The sequence below is a fragment of the Xyrauchen texanus genome, chromosome 35 (genome assembly GCF_025860055.1).
Source record: "Xyrauchen texanus isolate HMW12.3.18 chromosome 35, RBS_HiC_50CHRs, whole genome shotgun sequence".
NCBI classification, from domain to species: Eukaryota; Metazoa; Chordata; class Actinopteri; order Cypriniformes; family Catostomidae; genus Xyrauchen; species Xyrauchen texanus.
Genome location: NC_068310.1, coordinates 1,474,163 through 1,492,691, shown reverse-complemented (window position 1 = coordinate 1,492,691; position 18,529 = coordinate 1,474,163). Strand labels below are relative to the sequence as shown.

Genomic DNA, 18,529 nt, shown 5'->3' with positions numbered 1-18,529 from the left:
GACCAGCTAAAACCAACTGACCACCAAATTGTCCAGGCTGCGAAACCAGCTTGATCAACTAAGCCAGGCTGGGAGACCAGCTAAAACCAGCTGACCACCAAATTGTCCAGGCTGGGAGACCAGCTAAAACCAGCTGACCACCAACTTGTCCAGGCTGTGAGAGCAGCTAAAACTAGCTACTTCCATCTTAAACCAGCTAAGACCAGCCAACCAGCTTAGGCTGGTTTTAGCTGGATTTTTCAGCAGGGACGCTCGTCAGCGAAAAGACGCGTCTCTGTGTTGGTTCTCGGGTCCGGTGATCGCGAGAAACGCGAGAGGTAGTCAACGTTGTGGGAAAAAGATTGAGAAGGGAAGCTGGTCGCCTTTTCCTTTTTCTATATAAATACATGTTTCACAGTGGACCTCCAGGTCCTTCCTAATCCCCTGCATGGTTTGTTTACCCTGCTTACACATTAGTGTAATGTGGGTTCGCACGGAGGGGTGGAGATTATGGAGGAAGAGAGATCTGAAACCTCGTTCTTCTTCCAGGCCTGGCTCGTTACTTCCTTGGAAGAATGCGTTCCTTAAACGCCGGTAATACTCCCTGGGAGGCTCCAAACGCTTCTGTTGGATGCGGATGGCGCTGAGGGTGGCTGATGTTTCATCAGTGTATGGTACTGATGAAACAGTACCAAACACTGAGTACTCCTAGCTCAGAACCCTACAAAGCCTCGGGTAACTGTTCCGAATGTGCGGCGGTTGAGTCTTGATGAAAGCGTGGACACTTCTGGAAGTGGTTTTCCAGATAAGCTTCAATTTCTCACGCGCTGAAGTATGAGGCAAGTCAGCAAGACAATGTTCGATTTCCCTGAGGTAATCTTTGACATTCGAATCTTGGCTTGCTGGGTCGAAGCGTTCTATGTCCTTTGCAATGGAGTCAAGCTGGCGCATGCGCAGACCTGTGGCTTTGTCCCGCTGGTGTCCATCAGACTCGTCAGAGGATGAGTACCAGTGCCTGCCACCATTGCCAAGGCATTGGGTGAGACCACTTCCTCCTCCTGGTGAGGGAGGCGCCCTGCTGGGGCCCGGTGCTTGAGGGGAGGATTGCCGGAACGGGGTCTTGCCCCCGAAACGCGGTGGACTCGTGTCCCGAATAGGGATGCGCTCTAGCTCCGGGAGTTGGGACCACGGTTTTCGAATACTACCTGAACCAGGGGTGGGGTATTTCGTCGTAGTACCCGTCTCGGAGTCCTCTGCCCCACTCTTGACTTGAGCCTTAGCTCGTGCATCTCGGCTTTCCTGCCGGACTCGGTCGTCCGCGGCTTCTTGGCTATCCGTGTTGCTATCTGTAACTGGGCCTTTTGGTGGTAGAGCAGGAACAGTCTGCCAACTGCTTCCTGGATAGTGGGTACCTTCCTTTTAGGATCGTTTGCACTATCAACCACGGCGGCAATTTCAGCATCACACTGGGATTGTGTGTAGCTGTTAAGCTCCTCCCTCAATTCTCTAGGTACGAGGAGGAAGTCAGCGACCCAGTTGGACAGTGAGGTTTCCTCACTTGACCAGGGAGCTTCAGCTCTGGACGCTGATAGGGACTGGGAATTCATCTCACTGGTTAGTAAGGATGGCTGGCGCGAAACAGACGTTCCGAAGCTTTGCGAGATCCCGAAGCAAAGATGATTCGAAACACTGATCCGAAGCGTGATTCAAAACACCCACGTCACGTGACAACGGCTAAATGAAGCGTCTAAGTGTTTCATCAGGTGGAGTGCTCCGCCGAATCAGGGTTTCATTGATTGGTCGGTTCGGGAACAAATCACACAATCACACAGTATAAAAGTTTTGTCAACGCATTTTCATATCGTGGGTTTTTGTGAGAGGAGTTTGGTTTTGAGATAGTGGATTTTTGGTGATATAGTGACTTTTTGGTGATATAGTGACATTTATAGTGCGATTTGTTTAGTTATATTTAGGATTTAATTTACATTTACACATTGACTTAGAGACACACAGAGTACATATAGTGACACATGAATAGATGCATTGATAGAAATATATATATATATATATATATATATAGATTAATAGATAGATACATATATTACAGATACATATAGATTATTAGATAGATAGGCTACATATAAGATAGATAGATAGATAGATAGATAGATAGATAGATAGATAGATAGATAGATAGATAGATAGATAGATAGATAGATAGATAGATAGATAGATAGATAGATAGATAGATAGATAGATAGATAGATAGAAAGAAAGAAAGAAAGAAAGAAAGAAATGGAGGCTCCACAGAAGAGATGCCGTACATCTGTGGTGTGGGAGCATTTCCATTTGGAAACCCCAAATAAAGTGAGATGTGTGTATTGTGATCGGCAGCTCAGCCTACTGCAACAATACATCATCCATGATGCACCATTTGAGGAGCATTCATCCTGCCATTCTGCAGGGTGCAGAGGATGGTAGTGTTCCCCTGTACCAAGGCCTGCTACTGACACTGCTGGGCCATCTAAGCAAGGTATGCATTGTTTGAAATATAGGCTAATTATAAGTGAAATATAATAACTAAGTGTTGGGCCATTGTTTAGAAAGGCCATGGACTAAGACATGCCTAACATCCCAATCACAACTGCCAATCACTTTAAAAACAAATGTTGTCAATATAATATTATACTTTGTGAATATACATTTTATATGTCTACATATGAGTACCCAATCTACAGCCAAGACATCATTTTGTTTTTTTGTAATTGTTGTATTTCTATAATGCACTTTATCTTTCTCTGCACACTGAGCATAAATATTCATAACATAACTTTGTTTAGGAAGGTTTCCAAATGAACCAGTAGACTACTTTCACGGTAGGCTACTATTTTTCCAATATATTTGTCTGAAAGTATGTTTTATCTTCTCTTTTAAAAGGCAGACAGAGGGAATTGGATGAGGCTCTTCTGAACATGGTGGTGAAGGATCTGCAGCCCTTCACCATCGTGGAGGATGAGGGTTTCAGGGCCTTTGTGAACAAGCTTGATCCAAGCTATGTCCTCCCATCCCGGAAGGTGCTTAAAACAATGGTCAGCTGAAAGGTACAACACAACCAAGGAGAAGACAATGGAGGACCAACAAAAGGCGGAATTTGTTAGCCTTACGGCTGACATGTGGTCTTCCATTAATATGGATGGATATCTTGGTGTAACATGCCATTACATAACACCAGAGGCAACAATGGCAACTGTTTTACTGGGTGTAAGGAGGTTTTACCAAACCCACACAGCCCAGCATCTCATGGAGGCTAAAGCCTTGCTAATGGCTGAGTGGGGAATAACCTCCAAAGTTCACTGCATGGTGACTGACAATGCATCCAACATGATCCTAAGTGCCCAGCTACTCAACCTTCGCCATGTCCCATGTTTTGCTCATAATTTGAATTTGATAGTGAAAAGGCCCTGGATCAAACCCCAGTCATCAATGAAATTCGCCAGAAAGCCAGAAAGATAGTGGGGTTGTTCAGATCCAGCTGCAAAGCAAAGGACAAGCTTGTGGAGATGCAGAGCTTGATGGGCAGACCAAGTCTGAAAATGATACAGGAGGTTGAAACGAGATGGAACAGCACATTCGACATGCTACAACGCTTGTATGAGCAACGTGAGCCAGTGGCTGCTGCACTTGCCAATTTAAACAGTGATACTGCTCCCTGACAAGTCTTGAGTATGACATTATTCAACAGTCATTGACACTTCTTCAACCATTCAAACTAGCAACAACAGAGATGTCAGAGGAACAGAGAGTGTCTGCTTCAAAGCTCATACCATTGTACAGGATGTTGCAGCACAAGCTTGCACAGAAAAAAGGAAATGCAACGCAGGAATCAACTGTACAATTAGGTAGGACACTATGACCATACGTGTAATTGGCCATAACTCTCATATTGTTGTCATTATTTTAATTAATATGGTTTTCTCTTGTGTTGGCTCATAGGCTCACATCTACAAGAAGGTCTGCACTCCAGATGTGGAGGGTACGAGACTTTTAGAGCCTTGGCACTGGCTACACTGCTGGACCCAAGGTTTAAAAATGTGGCTTTTGGAAATCCTGCCAAAGCCCTGGATGCTGAAAAGCACATCACACTGGAGTGTGCTTCACTGATGCGTTCAAACACAACTCCTGGTGAGTTTCAGTCTATGTTATCTTATGTAATGTGACTCATGAAATTTATACTTCATATGTGTTGTCAGTTTATGATTTGTTACTAATTGCCGTTTTCTTTTAATTCAGAACCACAAATGTCAACATCAGGCCCATCATCAACACCAGTTGAAACACAAGACAGTTTATGGGAACATTTTGACAATCGTATCCGTGAGACCCAGATGATACACAATCCTACAGCTGATGCCACAGTGGAAGTGAAAAAATACCTCAGCGATGCAGGTGAGACACATCCAGTGGACCCCTATAGGAACTCTTTGAGAGTTCAAAATTTGATGCTTGAGCTGAGTTTTGAAGGTGATGATTGACAACACCTGTTGCTCTGTGGAAAACACGGATGCTATCCCTAGAAGAGAATTCACAGGGAGGGACCACTTACCTGTCACTCAAGAGCAACGTCTTTGTATTATTAGCTGTTTCTTGAACTGCTAATTAGGTGTTAACAATCACTGTATCAGTACATCAGATTACTTTGTTAGTATCTAGCGACTGAATCTTTCACACAAAAATGAGTAATGAATTAGTATCAAACTAGCAACCATTAACAAAACACTTTCAATAATTCACAACCACAAACGGCCTTGTGCCTTAGCAGTTTTGGACTTCCTGAGAAACGTGAAGCCACGAGGGAACCTCTGGCTACTCTTTAAAAAATAGTTTTTAGTTATTTGCAAAAATATTGGAGAAAGCCAACAAATATCACATCCTCACACGGGGCACCAATTATGTAGGGCTCACAAGTTTTGGAGCGGGTGTTTTTATTAGCAATAATTAATAATTATCATAGACAACCATCAATCATTAATTAATAGACCATTGATTAGAATCAGTGTTACACGGGCACCAATTTATGTAGGCTCACAGGTTGGTTAGATCAGTTTTACTATCAGATATAAATTAATAATTAATGTTTATTCATTATTAATTAATAATTCAATTAAATAATATAATTTAGTTCGTTAAATTCTATCCTCGGGGCACCACTCTTTGACAAGAGAAAAATTATAGTAAGTGACTAATCAAGTCTCATAAAATTCTACCCTGCAGATTGAGTATTTTGATTGAGAATCAAAATAATCAAAAAGGGAAGAAGCTAGTCAAATTGTTGCCATATGAACCCAACAGTAATCTGGTTACAGTTGGCTTCTAACAACAACAATTTAACAATACTGAAGTAATGTAGGATTTCTTGACGTGGCAGAGGCTGGCTTCAACACAATATTCAAACAAACAAACCAGGAATACTTATTATAATATAACAAGATTTATTATAATCAAACAGCAATGAACACTGCAAATACTAAATGAATATAACACAAAAACATAAGATGGAAATCCTAACTAAATGGTGGAGCTATATGCTAGTGTATGTGTGTGTTTGTGTGTGTCTCGAGTCGGTAACCAAGACACAAAATGGCGGACTAAACTCCTCGTGAGGAACTAGTCAAAATGGAGGGCTAGGCCGGAAAGGGCGGAGCCAACGATTATGTGCCGGTAAGGTGTAGGCAAAGCAAGATGGCTGGATCAGATCCAGCACAATAGAGCTAATACCACGTGCGGGTGGTAATCACGTGCTGATTCACACATAAACCACGGTGCTGCTCGCTCCGTGAATTTCAATGTGTGTGTGTGTGAGAGAGAGGGAGAGAGAGAGAGAGCGAACAAACAGGGGTTCATACAATTTAACAGAGACACGCTGGTAACAGCGCGATTGAATCGTTGATTCAGATCACTCAATTAACATTTCCCCAAAAATGACGATCTCATAACTCCAAACAGCAATCAGCGATCGTAGTTAAATGTACAGTTGTAAACAAAACATTCAACGTTCAGCGATCGTAGTTAACATTTACATTTATGCATTTGGCAGATGCTTTTATCCAAAGCAACTTACAGTGCAATTATTACAGGGACAATCCCCCCGGAACAACCTGGAGTTAAGTGCCTTGCTCAAGGACACAATGGTGATGGCCGTGGGGTTAGAACCTGTAACCTTCTGATTAACAGCCCTGTGCTTTAGCCACTACCCCACCACCACTAAACTGGGAGAAATCGGAGAATTAATTCAGCTTTAAATGTATTTCAAAAGGTAGGAAGTACCTTGGGGTTAAACTAATGAAGAATTTGGAGGAAAATTGGCTAAACATTGGAACGAGACAGATTCTGAGTTGGACTGGATCAAGATTGAACTGGCCACACCATTTCAGCCCATTAGCATTCTTTCACAATGCTCTGGAGCTAAATGGGACTCAAATCCAGTGACAATACACTCGATACATGTCTGGAGCCAAATTCATATAGTGTGCAGGACATCACATTATAGAACGTCATATGCATAATTGTGGAATAATCCTGAAATTTGCATAGGTAAAGCAAGGGTGTTTTGGAAACAATGGCAGCTTAAAGGGGTAACTGTAATCGGTGATTTGTATGAGACTGGAATTTTCATGTCATATCCAACATTTTTGAAAATATATAATATAATATTGGGGGCCAAGAGCATTTTTGGAAGTATCTCCAGATTAGACACTGTGTCAAGAACAAATTCAATGCAAGTGATAACCCTGTTTATGCTTATCTCCAGTTGCCACGTGAAGCTCAGACTGCTACAGTGCATCCGGAAAGTATTCACAGCGCTTCACTTTTTCCACATTTTGTCGTTACAGCCTTATTCCAAAATGGATTATATTCATTATTATCCTCAAAATTCTACAAACAATACCCCATAATGACAACTTGAAAGAAGTCTGTTTGAAATCTTTGCAAATTTATTAAAAATAAAACACGAAAAAATTGCATGTACATAAGTATTCACAGCCTTTGCCCTGATACTCAAAATTGAGCTCAGGTGCATCCTGTTTCCACTGATCATCCTTGAGATGTTTCTACAACTTGATTGGAGTCCACCTGTGGTAAATTCAGTTGACTGGACATGATTTGGAAAGGCACACACCTGTCTATATAAGGTCCCACAGTTAACAGTGCATGTCAGAGCACAAACCAAGCCATGAAGTCCAATGAATTATCTGTAGACCTCGAGACAGGATTGTATCGAGGCACAGATCTGGGGAAGGGTACAGAAAAATGTCTGCAGCATTAATGGTCCCAATGAGCACAGTGACCTCCATCATCCGTAAATGGAAGAAGTTTGGAACCACCGGGACTCTTCCTAGAGCTGGCCACTCGGCCAAATTGAGCGATCGGGGGAGAAGGGCCTTAGACAGGGAGGTGACCAAGAACCTGATCGTCACTCTGACAGAGCTCCAGCATTTCTCTGTGGAGAGAGGAGAACCTTCCAGAAGAACAACCATCTCTGCAGCATTCCACCAATCAGGCCTGTATGGTAGAGTGGCCAGACAGAAGCCCCGCCTCAGTAAAAGGCTCCAGCCTGCCTGGAGTTTGCCAAAAGTCACCTGAAGGACTCTCAGATCATGAGAAACAAAATTCTCTGGTCTGATGAAACAAATATTGATCTCTTTGGCCTGAATGGCAAGCAAACATCATCACCTGGCCAATACCATCTCTACAATGAAGCATGGTGGTGGCAGCATCATGCTGTGTGGCAGGAACTGGGAGACTAGTCAGGATCGAGGGAAAGTTGAATGCAGCAATGTACAGAGACATCCTTGATGAAAACCTGCTCCAGAGCACTCAGGACCTCAGACTGGGGTGAAGGTTAATCTTCCAACATTACCCAAGCACACAGCCAAGATAACAAAGGAGTGGCTACAGGACAACTCTGTGAATGTCCATGAGTGGCCCAACCAGAGCCCAGACTTGAACCTGATCAGACATCTCTGGAGAGACCTGAAAATGGCTGATCGGCATAATTGCACCGCCTCTACTGTTGTGACATCATCTTAAAGTGACACAAACATTAATGACCATAAACAATAACATGACCGCTAGCTGTTAGCTACTAGCTCATTGTGCTGCATAAAGCAGTTTTTGCATGGTGATTTTACAGAAGAGTAACAGTTACATTGGCCTGGTTGTTTTAGAAGCAAGCTTTCCAATAGCTGGCCAACTAAATAAAGTGAAGCTTTCAAGCAGAGTATAAAGTTAATGTAACAAAACATACCATCCTCCATCATGGACTCCAACAATGTCGTGGCTGAGTCCAGGGCACACTCCCTCCCATTGCTCGCCAGTCTAGATAGCGTCCATTTGGTTGAACCACTTCCACTTAAGTTTTTTTTTTTTTTTTAACTTTTCCCCACACTGTTGGTAGGTCCGGTGACCAACAGCTGCGACACTTCCTGAAAGACTTTTTCGTTTTGCGTCGTTTCGTTTTGCGCACAGGCATTTGTTTTTACAATTCGAAAGTCGCGTGAACAAATGATACTGTTATAGCTGTTACTAAGTTTAAAACTAGCGGGTTGTCGCTGGTAGCAACGATTCTCTCTGACCAATCAGTGATCTGCAGGGTTTTGACTTCACATTTAGTATTGGCTCGGCTCACTTGGAACCTCACCCGAGGTGATACAAAAACAAAGTTCCAGGTTCTATACACAGTGGAAAACCCCCAACAAGCGAGCAGAATCGAGTCCAGTTGTACCATGCAGTGGAAAAGCCCCAATAGAATCGCATTTTCTGGTACCAATCAGAAGCCTAGCAGCAACGTTTTGCACCAGCTGAAGGCGTGTGAGAGAAGACCGTAAAACACAGTCATGATTAAATAAAAGCATGTATCAAGTTTTCCAAAGTATTAAATGTTAAAAATATTTCTAAGATGAAAAAGCTTCCTTAAGACCACAGAATTTGTTTGTCTGTCAAATTTTAGATCAGAATCCAAAAAGACACTCAGATTTCTAGCTTGTGAATGTACTGTAAGTTGGTAAGTTGGTCCCAGTTTATTGGTTACCATAGCAGTAGACACTAGAGTGTAGACAGTAGAGTCAGGAGGTCCAAAAACTAAGACATCCTTCTTAGATTCATTTAACTGAAGAAAAGTATCTGCTATATAATATTTAATGTCCTCAAGATAGTCAAATAAAGAACATAGGGCAGAGGTATCATTTGATTTGGTCTGGAGTGTCGTCTGCGTAACAGTGATATGAGATTCTATGTTTAGGGAAGATAGCACCCAAAGGGAGCATGTACAAAGAAAACAAAACAGGGCCTAAAATGGAGCCTTGAGGTACTCCATGGCTAAAAGGTGTTGAAGAAAAGGAGAAATTCAGAATCTCAACTGAGAAAGTCCTATCCCTCAGATAAGCAAACCAATCAAGTGCACTGTGCTGAATTCCAACCCACTGCTTTAAACGCTTCAGAAGAATCTAGTCCACCTTGTGTTAATTGTTGTCTCCTGGTCCTCATGTATACTGTATATGGTGCCTTTTTCCTTCACGTCCTCCATGCCAAACTGTTTTTTTTAGTTCTGTCTGTGGCAGTTTTGTGTTTTACACATTTTGATTATTCTTTTTTCTGTTGTTTTTATTTTTATTTTTTATTTTATTTAATATGAACAAAAGCCCTTTGATCACATTTCTGTGATTGGGTCCTCATTTCCAAAAGGCATTAAAAAAATAGCAAAAATAAATGATGGCATGTTGAGTTTTAATGTGACTAAAATATATTAAATGAAGATTTGAAATAGATTAGTTTTAATAAAAGCCAACCTCTGGGACATAAACTTGTATTGCATATTGCAAAAAACACTTGTATATGTTTTGTCGTGTTGTATCTCAAAATTAGAACACATTTTTTTATTATTATAGACCTTTTTCACAGATTGTGATGACGCGTTTCCACCTTAATTAGCAGCTTAAAATCTCGCAATTTTTGTATATAATACATTTTTTATATAGTGAGTGTAAGTTTATAACATTATGCTTATTGTTATATTACCCTGGAATAAGTTTAAAAAAAAACGAATTACCACAATTGTGAGGGGATTTCTATTACAGCTGCTTAGAGAGTGACAGTAAATCTGGTATCTTCTCCCATCTGACTTAATCTACAGCTCTTTATTTATCTCCTCTTCTGGAAAGTCATTCAAATATAATAGTGATTATTTTGGTCTTGGAGCGTTTACTTCTGCGTTCCAAAACCCTGAGTGTGAAAAAGGTCTATTATTATTATTATTATTATCATTACTCTTATGTTATCTTAGAAATAATTGTGTGAATTTTTTAAGGTAATGGGTTCGTCAATGCCGTTAGTGGGGGATCACCAGGCTGAAGACCAGCAGCTCATAGCAGACATGGTCAATGCCAAAATGAACCACGTCATGACACAAAACTCCAAGAGACCAGCTGTCATTCAACCAAGACAGGTACATAATGTGAACAATTGAGCATATGTGGGCAGCTCAGATCATGTCTGGTGCAACTGTCTCACTTTCACTTATGTGTTTGTTTCTTTCAGAATGCTGCTGAGAAGGACGCTCTGGTTGATGCAAAGAATGGCCCACCACAGAAAGCTCCTCCTCAAGGTTGTTTGCAATACATTAGTCCAGGCTAACTAACAAGACTAAGACATTTCAAACTAATCAAACTCCAGAGGTTGGGTTCAAACATTTAGAGAGCTGACATTGTGTTCTCTGAGAAAGGACACGGGTCTTAGTTTAGGCCTGATCTCTGTTTCAGTCTGTACTGTTGAGCTTAACTGTTGTACGCTTGAAATGGTTGCTTTTGGGTCTCTCTGGAGCACTTGCTTCTTCAGGGTTGTTTGTTTGCAGTCGTACAAGCAGATTGTGCCTAGTGTTCAGTGACACTTTCCATGTACTGTATATTGAAGTTTTTCTTGTCTGTTATGTCTGTTACTTTTCCATTTTTAATTGTAAATGGTGTTCAAAAATGGTTAGTTAGCTATTGTGTGAACAGGATATATATATATATATATATACACACACACATACACACACACACACACACACACACACACACACACACATCTATGTAAGTATTGAGATTATATGACATAAATGAACATTTTATTTGTATGGGCAAATATGTGTGTCTTTTGTTGAAAGGAGAGATGTGAATTGTGTGTTTTCATTGTGGACATCACTGTTCAAATACCCTAAACATCTGTACTGTACCTTCAGTATTGTGTATGTGTCATACAATATGGTAATAATGCATTGACTACAACCCTATGGACAAAAGTGATATTGCTGTGCATTAGTCATTTTTGGATGGCAAAAACTGGGGCAACTTGATTATCAACCTCTGTTATCCATTGTACTAAATTGCAAATTAAATAAATAATAAGCAATAAAAATGAAACCCTGGAAAAACAGTGATTTATACGCTTGTGTGGCACAGATGCTGGTTGCTATACATGCTGTCTGTGTCCCAGTCTGTTCTACGCACTGTATATGTGCTCATAAATTATGTTCAAATTACTGTAGTTTGTGGGTGTCATGTTTGTTATCACACTTTAACATTATCCAAAGGCCATGGCTCACTACAGTATACAACACAATGGGCTTTTTCCAAACTGCATTTTTGCACCCTTGAAGGGCACTTCATGAAGGGGATGCCACTCGAAAGGTCGTTCCAAGCAAAAGAAAGAAAGTAATTTTTTTCACAAAGGGCACTTTTACAAGACTTATAGTGAAGGCTACATTTAAACTGTAATGACATGTTCCCTTCAGAGTGCCCACATCAAGCACTATGTCTTTTGTGGTGAGTAGGGCATAGGGGTGGTCACTTTCGATTGGAATTTTCCCAATGTGAATGTCACATTTTCATTTACGGCAGATAGATGGAATGGAATACCTAAACTGTAAAAATAATTAAACAACATGGAATAATTAACATTTTAGATTTGTAGATATGCTTGGAGTATTTCAGAATCGTTTCATTATGCTATAAGCCACATTAGCCATTACAAAATAAAAAAGTTATATAAAAAATGATTCATTTTAAAGTGTATAGGACTAAATGATTGGTCGAATATGTATGCAAACTCCTCAAACAATGAGACATTGGATATCAGTTTTATTAAGAGTTCAGGGATCTCAGTGGATCTTAGTCAAATCCTTACAAAATAAAAATTTCACAAGCCCAACAGAAAATGAAACTTGACAATCCAGCAATTCACAATTCTAAAAAAAACCTAACATCTGAAACAAATCAAAATACTGTAATCAAAAAACACATGGGAGCCTAATGTTATGAAAATTACAGTAAATACTTTATATCTTGGTAGGAGGTCATGAAGAGAGGGGTGGTTCCCAAACCTGTCCTGAAGGTCACCCATTTCAGGTCTTTGAGTCTTTACTAACAATCTGCTGAGTTGAATCATGTGTGTTTGATCAAGGAGACATCCAAAATGTGCAGTGTTGGAGGGACTCATGGACAGATTTGGCAACAATTGGCCACTTGCACTTTTGAGGATGGTGGGGGATGTAATAACTCTTTTGATGTCCCACACTTTGTGACAGTAGGACCAACCCCTTCCTCTCATTATAGTCGCCCCTAAGGGAGGCAGCTTCTATCGCCTCGTGTTCACACACTGGCATCTTCACAGGTCCAGAAGCAGAGCAGGGAGGGTGCCGGCCGAATTACTCCCCTTTAGTTTGGACACTATACCCCTTGGACATTTTAATTTACCCTTTTGAAAATGTTCTGTTGTTTATTATTTAAAATAAACGTCTCTTCAAGGCCTGGCACCACACCCACTGAATCTATTTCTGGCTTTTTCACATTTTCAGCACAGATCACAGTGGCCACCTGGTCAGCATAAATTTGGAGACATCAGTGAAGACCTGCACACCCTTTTTATGATGATGAAATCAACAGCCACAATTACAAACAACTGGATTTTGGAACATGCTGTCACACTTGCCGACTGTTTTGCTGAGATACAGTGCATCCGGAAAGTATTAACAGCGCTTCATTCAATTTTTCCACATTTTGTTATGTTACAGCCTTATTCCAAAATTTATTAAATTCATTATTTTCCTCAAAATTCTACAAACAATACCCCATAATGACAACGTGAAAGAAGTTTTTTTTTAATCTTTTAAAATGTATTAAAAAAAAAAAAGAAATCACATGTACATTTGGAGTTTGCCAAAAGGCACCTGAAGGACTCTCAGTGACACATCTTCTGCTGTCTCTTCTCCCATCCGGTTCACACGATCTTCATCCCCTGAATACTAAATCCCTCACTGGACTACAACTCCCATCATGCATTGCCTCCCGCCATTTTCTCCCACACCTGTTCATTATTTACTCATTATCTGTGTATTTAAGCCCTGAGGTTCCACCATTCAGTGCGAAGTCTTGCCAGTTCTGTCTCAGTCTGCAATTCTAAGCGTTTAGCCTGTTTTTGCCTGTTTGGATTTTGACCTTTGCCTTAACGTGTATATTGCCTCAGTGTTTCCCCTGTTGGATTTGTCTGCCTTGCTATAATGTTTTCTGGATTTTTGACCCTCTGCCTGCTTGACTACTCTATTAAATCTGCATATGGATCCTACATCTGCCTCTCAGTCTGGTCCGTCTCACTCAGACCATGAGAAACAAAATTGTCTGGTCTGATCCCTTATCCCTTAAATTGTCTAGTCTGGTCTGGTGTGAGTTCAAAGATTGAACTCTTTTGCCAGAATGGTGGTGGCAGCATCATGCAGAGGGGATGTTTTTCAGCGGCAGGAACTGGGAGACTAGTCAGAATCGAGGGAAAGATGAATGCAGCAATGTACAGATGAAAAACCTGCTCCAGAGCGCTCTGGACCTCAGACTGGGGCAAAGGTTTATCTTCCAACAGGACAACGACCCTAAGCACACAGCCAAGATAACAAAGGAGTGGCTACAGGACAACTCGGTGAATGTCCTTGAGTGGCCCAGCCAGAGCCCAGACTTAAACCCGATTGAACATCTCTGGAGAGATCTGAAAATGGCTGTGCACCGATGCTCCCCATCCAACCTGAAGGAGCTTGAGATGTCCTGCAATGAAGAATGGGAGAAACTGCCCAAAAATAGGTTTGCCAAGCTTGAAGCATCATACTCAAAAAAGACTTGAGGCTGTAATGGGTATCAAAGGTGCTTCAACAAAGTATTGAGCAAATGCTGTGAATACTTATATAGATGTGATTTTTTTTTGTTTTGTTTTATTTTTTTTTAATACATTTGCAAAGATTTCAAACAAACTTCACGTTGTCATTATGGGGTATTGTTTGTAGAATTTTGAGGAAAATAATGAATTTAATACATTTTGGAATAAGGCATTTGGAATTTTTATAACATAACAAAATGTGGAAAAAGTGAAGCGCTGTGAATACTTTCCGGATTCACTGTATTGATCTCTTCAGTCGAGGTATGACACACTTTGCGGTTAACAATGTTGGAGTGGTGATAAACACATCTACTGACCCTTCGCTAAGCACCGCCTGCCTTGGTTACGGTTACTCACTGCAGAACTCCCAAATGGAATGAATGGGAGATTTTTTTGAAAAATATTCCCATAAATGGAATGGATAATATTTTTACATGGGCTGGTAAGAAGAATGATATTGTAATGCAAATTGTTAAAGTACACAGTCATTTGATTAAAAACTATGCCATGCGATCCTGATTATTTTCTGAAAGTGTCTCCCGATTAAATATCGGAAGTCTGTTTTTGTATTCTGGTCTCCAGTTTTCATCAGCATATGTTCTTAGTGGATAATGTGATGCTTATTGTATTACATTTTATATATTTGCCTAAAACGTATGTGGCTCCATGGTGCCAATACTTTACAATTTCACTGCGACCGTTGTTTACAGTGACTTACTTGAGTGGATAGATGACATGAAGCGATGGTCCGAGGCTACTTCCTTTAAGATCAATTAGTGGCAGTCCAGTGGCAATCAGAATCATCATGATGCCATCCAGTGGTTCCTCTCGAAAGCTGTGTATAGCCACTGGAAAAATCTAGGGAAGAAAACAGGTTTGCCCCTAAGGCATCAAGCACTCTTCTTTTCATAGGAGACGGAATAGTGCCATTCTTATTCTGGAGAACCATGAATGGGGATGGTTAAGGAATTGTCACGATTGAGCAGCAAGGCAGACGAGGAGATCTAAATGCAGTTACACTTTATTAAATAAACAAGCAAGAAAAAACACAAAGGAAAACCCTCAATGGGGAAATAAACATAAAACTAGAAAACACAGGCAGGGAACACACACCACGCTAACAACATTCAACGAACGACAAGGAGTGAACAAAAAGCAGGGCTTAAATACACAGTGAGTGATGACTGAATGAGACACAGGTGAAAACAATGAACAAAATGGCAGTGATGATGGCAGGTGGATTCTGGGAAGTGTAGTTCTAAACAATGACAAGTGAGAGTGGAGCTAAACAAGGGACAAAAGTGAAAACTATGGAATGCAAAGGTGCCAAAAATGACAGACAGAGGGCAACAGTGAAACAAGACAAGGAATTCCTAACATAGCCCCCCTCAAGGATCGGATTCCAGACGATCAACATAAAACAAAACAAAAAATGTCCATTGACTGGGGGGGGGAGCTTGTGGTGGGCAGACAGACCAAGGGGGGCAACGACGGGCAGACAGGCAGTCCAAGGGGGCACAAAGGGCAAGCAGGAAGTCCAAGGGGGCACCAAGGGCAGGCAGGAAGTCCAAGGGGGCACAGATGGCAGGCAGGAAGTCCAAGGGGGCACAGATGGCAGGCAGGAAGTTCAAGGGGGCACAAAGGGCAAGGACAGGTTCAGGTGGTCTGGGAGCTGGCCACCGGGCAAGGACAGGTTCAGGTGGTCTGGGAGCTGGCCACCGGGCAAGGACTGGGTCAGGAGGCCTGGGAGGAGGCCACAGGACAGGGATTGGGTCTGAGGGCCTGGGAGGAGGCCACAGGACGGGAACAGGGTCAGGAGGCCTGGGAGGAGGCCACAGGACAGGGACTGGGTCAGGGGGCCTGGGGGAAGGCCACAGGACAGGAACAGGGTCAGGAGGCCTGGGAGGAGGCCACAGGACAGGGACTGGGTCAGGAGGCCTGGGAGGAGGCCACAGGACAGGGACTGGGTCAGGGGGCCTGGGGGAAGGCCACAGGACAGGAACAGGGTCAGGAGGCCTGGGAGGAGGCCACAAAGGCGGTGACCTGGAAGGCTCTGGCGGTGAAGCCGTAGGAGGCTCGGGAGGCAGAGCCGCAGGAGGCTCGGGAGGCGGAGCCGAGGGAGGCTTGGGAGGCGGAGCCGAGGGAGGCTTGGGAGGCGGAGCCGAGGGAGGCTCAGCTGAGGGAGGCTCTGGAGGCGGAGCTGAGGGAGGCTCTGGAGGCTCAGAGGCCTCAGGGGGCGGAGCCGTGGGAGGCTCAGGAGGCAGAGCCGAGGGAGGAGGAACCATGGAAAGCTTGGGAGGCTCAGGGGGCGGAGCCGCAGGAGGCTCGGGAGGCTCAGCTGAGGGAGGCTCTGGAGGCGGAGCTGAGGGAGGCTCTGGAGGCTCAGAGGCCTCAGGGTGCGGAACCGTGCGAGGCTCAGGAGGCAGAGCCGAGGGAGGAGGAACCATGGAAAGCTCGGGAGGCTCAGGGGGCAGAGCCATGGGAGGCTCAGGAGGCAGAGCAGAGGGAGGCTCGAGAGGCGGAGCCCTGGGAATCTTGGGAGGAGAAGCCCTGGCAGACTCGAGAGACTTGAGAGATGGAGCCCTGGGAGGCGGAGCCCTAGGAGGCTTGGGAGGAGGAGCCCTGGGTGGCTCGGGAGACTTGAGAGGCGGAGCCCTAGAAGGCTCGAGAGGCGGAGCCCTGGGAGGCTCAAGAGACTTGAGGGGTGGAGCCCTGGGAGGCTCAAGAGACTTGAGGGGTGGAGCCCTGGGAGTCTCAAGAGGCTTGAGGGGTGGAGCCCTGGGAGGTTCAAGAGGCTTGAGGGGTGGAGCCCTGGGAGGCTCAAGAGGCTTGAGAGGCGGAGCACTGGGAAGTTCGAGAGGAGCCCTGGGAGGCTCGGGAGACTTGAGAGGCGGAGCCCTGGAAGGCTCAAGAGGAGTCCTGGAAGACTCGAGAGGCGAAGCCCTGGGAGGCTCGAGAGGCGGAGCCCTGGGAGGCTCGAGAGGCGGAGCTCTGGAAAGCTCGGAAGGCGGAGCTCTGGAAAGCTCAGAAAGCTCGGGAGGCGGAGCTCTGGAAAGCTCGGGAGGCGGAGCTCTGGAAAGCTCGGGAGGCGGAGCTCTGGAAAGCTCGGGAGGCTCGGAAGGCGGAGCTCTGGAAAGCTCGGGAGGCTCGGAAGGCGGAGCTCTGGAAAGCTCGGGAGGCTCGGAAGGCGGAGCTCTAGGAAGCTCGGGAGGCGGAGCTCTGGAAAGCTCGGGAGGCGGAGCTCTGGAAAGCTCAGGAGGCTCGGAAGGCGGAGCTCTGGAAAGCTCAGGAAGCTCGGAAGGCGGAGCTCTGGAAAGCTCGGGAAGCTCGGAAGGCGGAGCTCTGGAAAGCTCGGGAAGCTCGGAAGGCGGAGCTCTGGAAAGCTCGGGAGGCTCGGGAGGCGGAGCTCTGGAAAGCTCGGGGGGCGGAGCTCTGGAAAGCTAGGGGGCGGAGCTCTGGGAAGATCGGGAGGCGGAGCTCTGGGAAGCTCGGGAGGCCCGAGGGGCGCAGGCTCTAGGACGGGCATGACCATTGGTGCTGGCTTTTGGTCAGTCCAGGCTATTGGCATTAGCCCGGGAACGGTCGAGGCTACAGGCGCTGGCTCAGGGACGGTCGAGGCTACAGGCACTGGCTCACTGACTGTGGTATGCGCTGGCTCACTGACTTCTGAGGCGACAGGTACTGGCTCACTGACCTCTGAGGCGACAGGTACTGGCTCACTGACCTCTGAGGCGACAGGCTCTGGCTGGGTGACTGTGGTATGCACTGGCTTGGGTTCGCTGACTCGCAGACCGGGGCAGGCGAGGGCTCTGGCTCGCAGACCGGGGCAGGCGAGGGCTCTGGCTCGCAGACCGGGGCAGGCGAGGGCTCTGGCTCGCAGACCGGGGCAGGCGAGGGCTCTGGCTCGCAGACCGGGGCAGGCGAGGGCTCTGGCTCGCAGACCGGGGCAGGCGAGGGCTCTGGCTCGCTGACCGGGGCAGGCGAGGGCTCTGGCTCGCTGACCGGGGCAGGCGAGGGCTCTGGCTCGCTGACCGGGGCAGGCGGAGACTGGGGAGCAGAAGCCTTTCCTCTTCTCCTCCTCCGCCGGGCAGTCGAAGCTGGCAACGCTGGCTCGTTGGCTGTGGCAGGCACGGAAAGCCCAGTGGCGGAAACCGGGATCGAGAGAGGTGGTTCCCCGGCAGCGAGTACTCCCAAGACTAGATCCACATATTCCCTCCACGTGAGGTCTCCGGAGTTCGGCAATCCCCTCAGCTGGTACGTTGGTAGCCCGAGCTGGTAGATGGTTTTCAGGGATGTGTCGTCGAAGCCGGTGTGGATG

General features: G+C 44.8%; 1 protein-coding gene across 1 annotated transcript; it reads left to right on the top strand.

Moving 5' to 3' along the window:
• The first annotated feature begins 3,692 nt into the window (after window positions 1–3,692).
• LOC127629287 (uncharacterized) lies at window positions 3,693–10,668 on the top strand. The gene is made up of 5 exons (XM_052106445.1): window positions 3,693–3,878; window positions 3,973–4,161; window positions 4,270–4,466; window positions 10,343–10,480; window positions 10,573–10,668. The coding sequence occupies exons 1-5, from the start codon at window positions 3,764–3,766 to the stop codon at window positions 10,666–10,668; spliced, it is 735 nt and encodes a 244-aa protein (XP_051962405.1). The 5' UTR covers window positions 3,693–3,763.
• Window positions 10,669–18,529: the final 7,861 nt, after the last annotated feature.

Coding starts and splice junctions, on each gene's coding strand:
- LOC127629287 (XM_052106445.1), top strand. CDS start 3,764: ATGTCAGAGGAACAGAGAGTGTCTGCTTCAAAGCTCATACCATTGTAC. Junction 3,879..3,972: donor GGAATCAACTGTACAATTAG/GTAGGACACTAT, acceptor GTTGGCTCATAG/GCTCACATCTACAAGAAGGT. Junction 4,162..4,269: donor GCGTTCAAACACAACTCCTG/GTGAGTTTCAGT, acceptor CTTTTAATTCAG/AACCACAAATGTCAACATCA.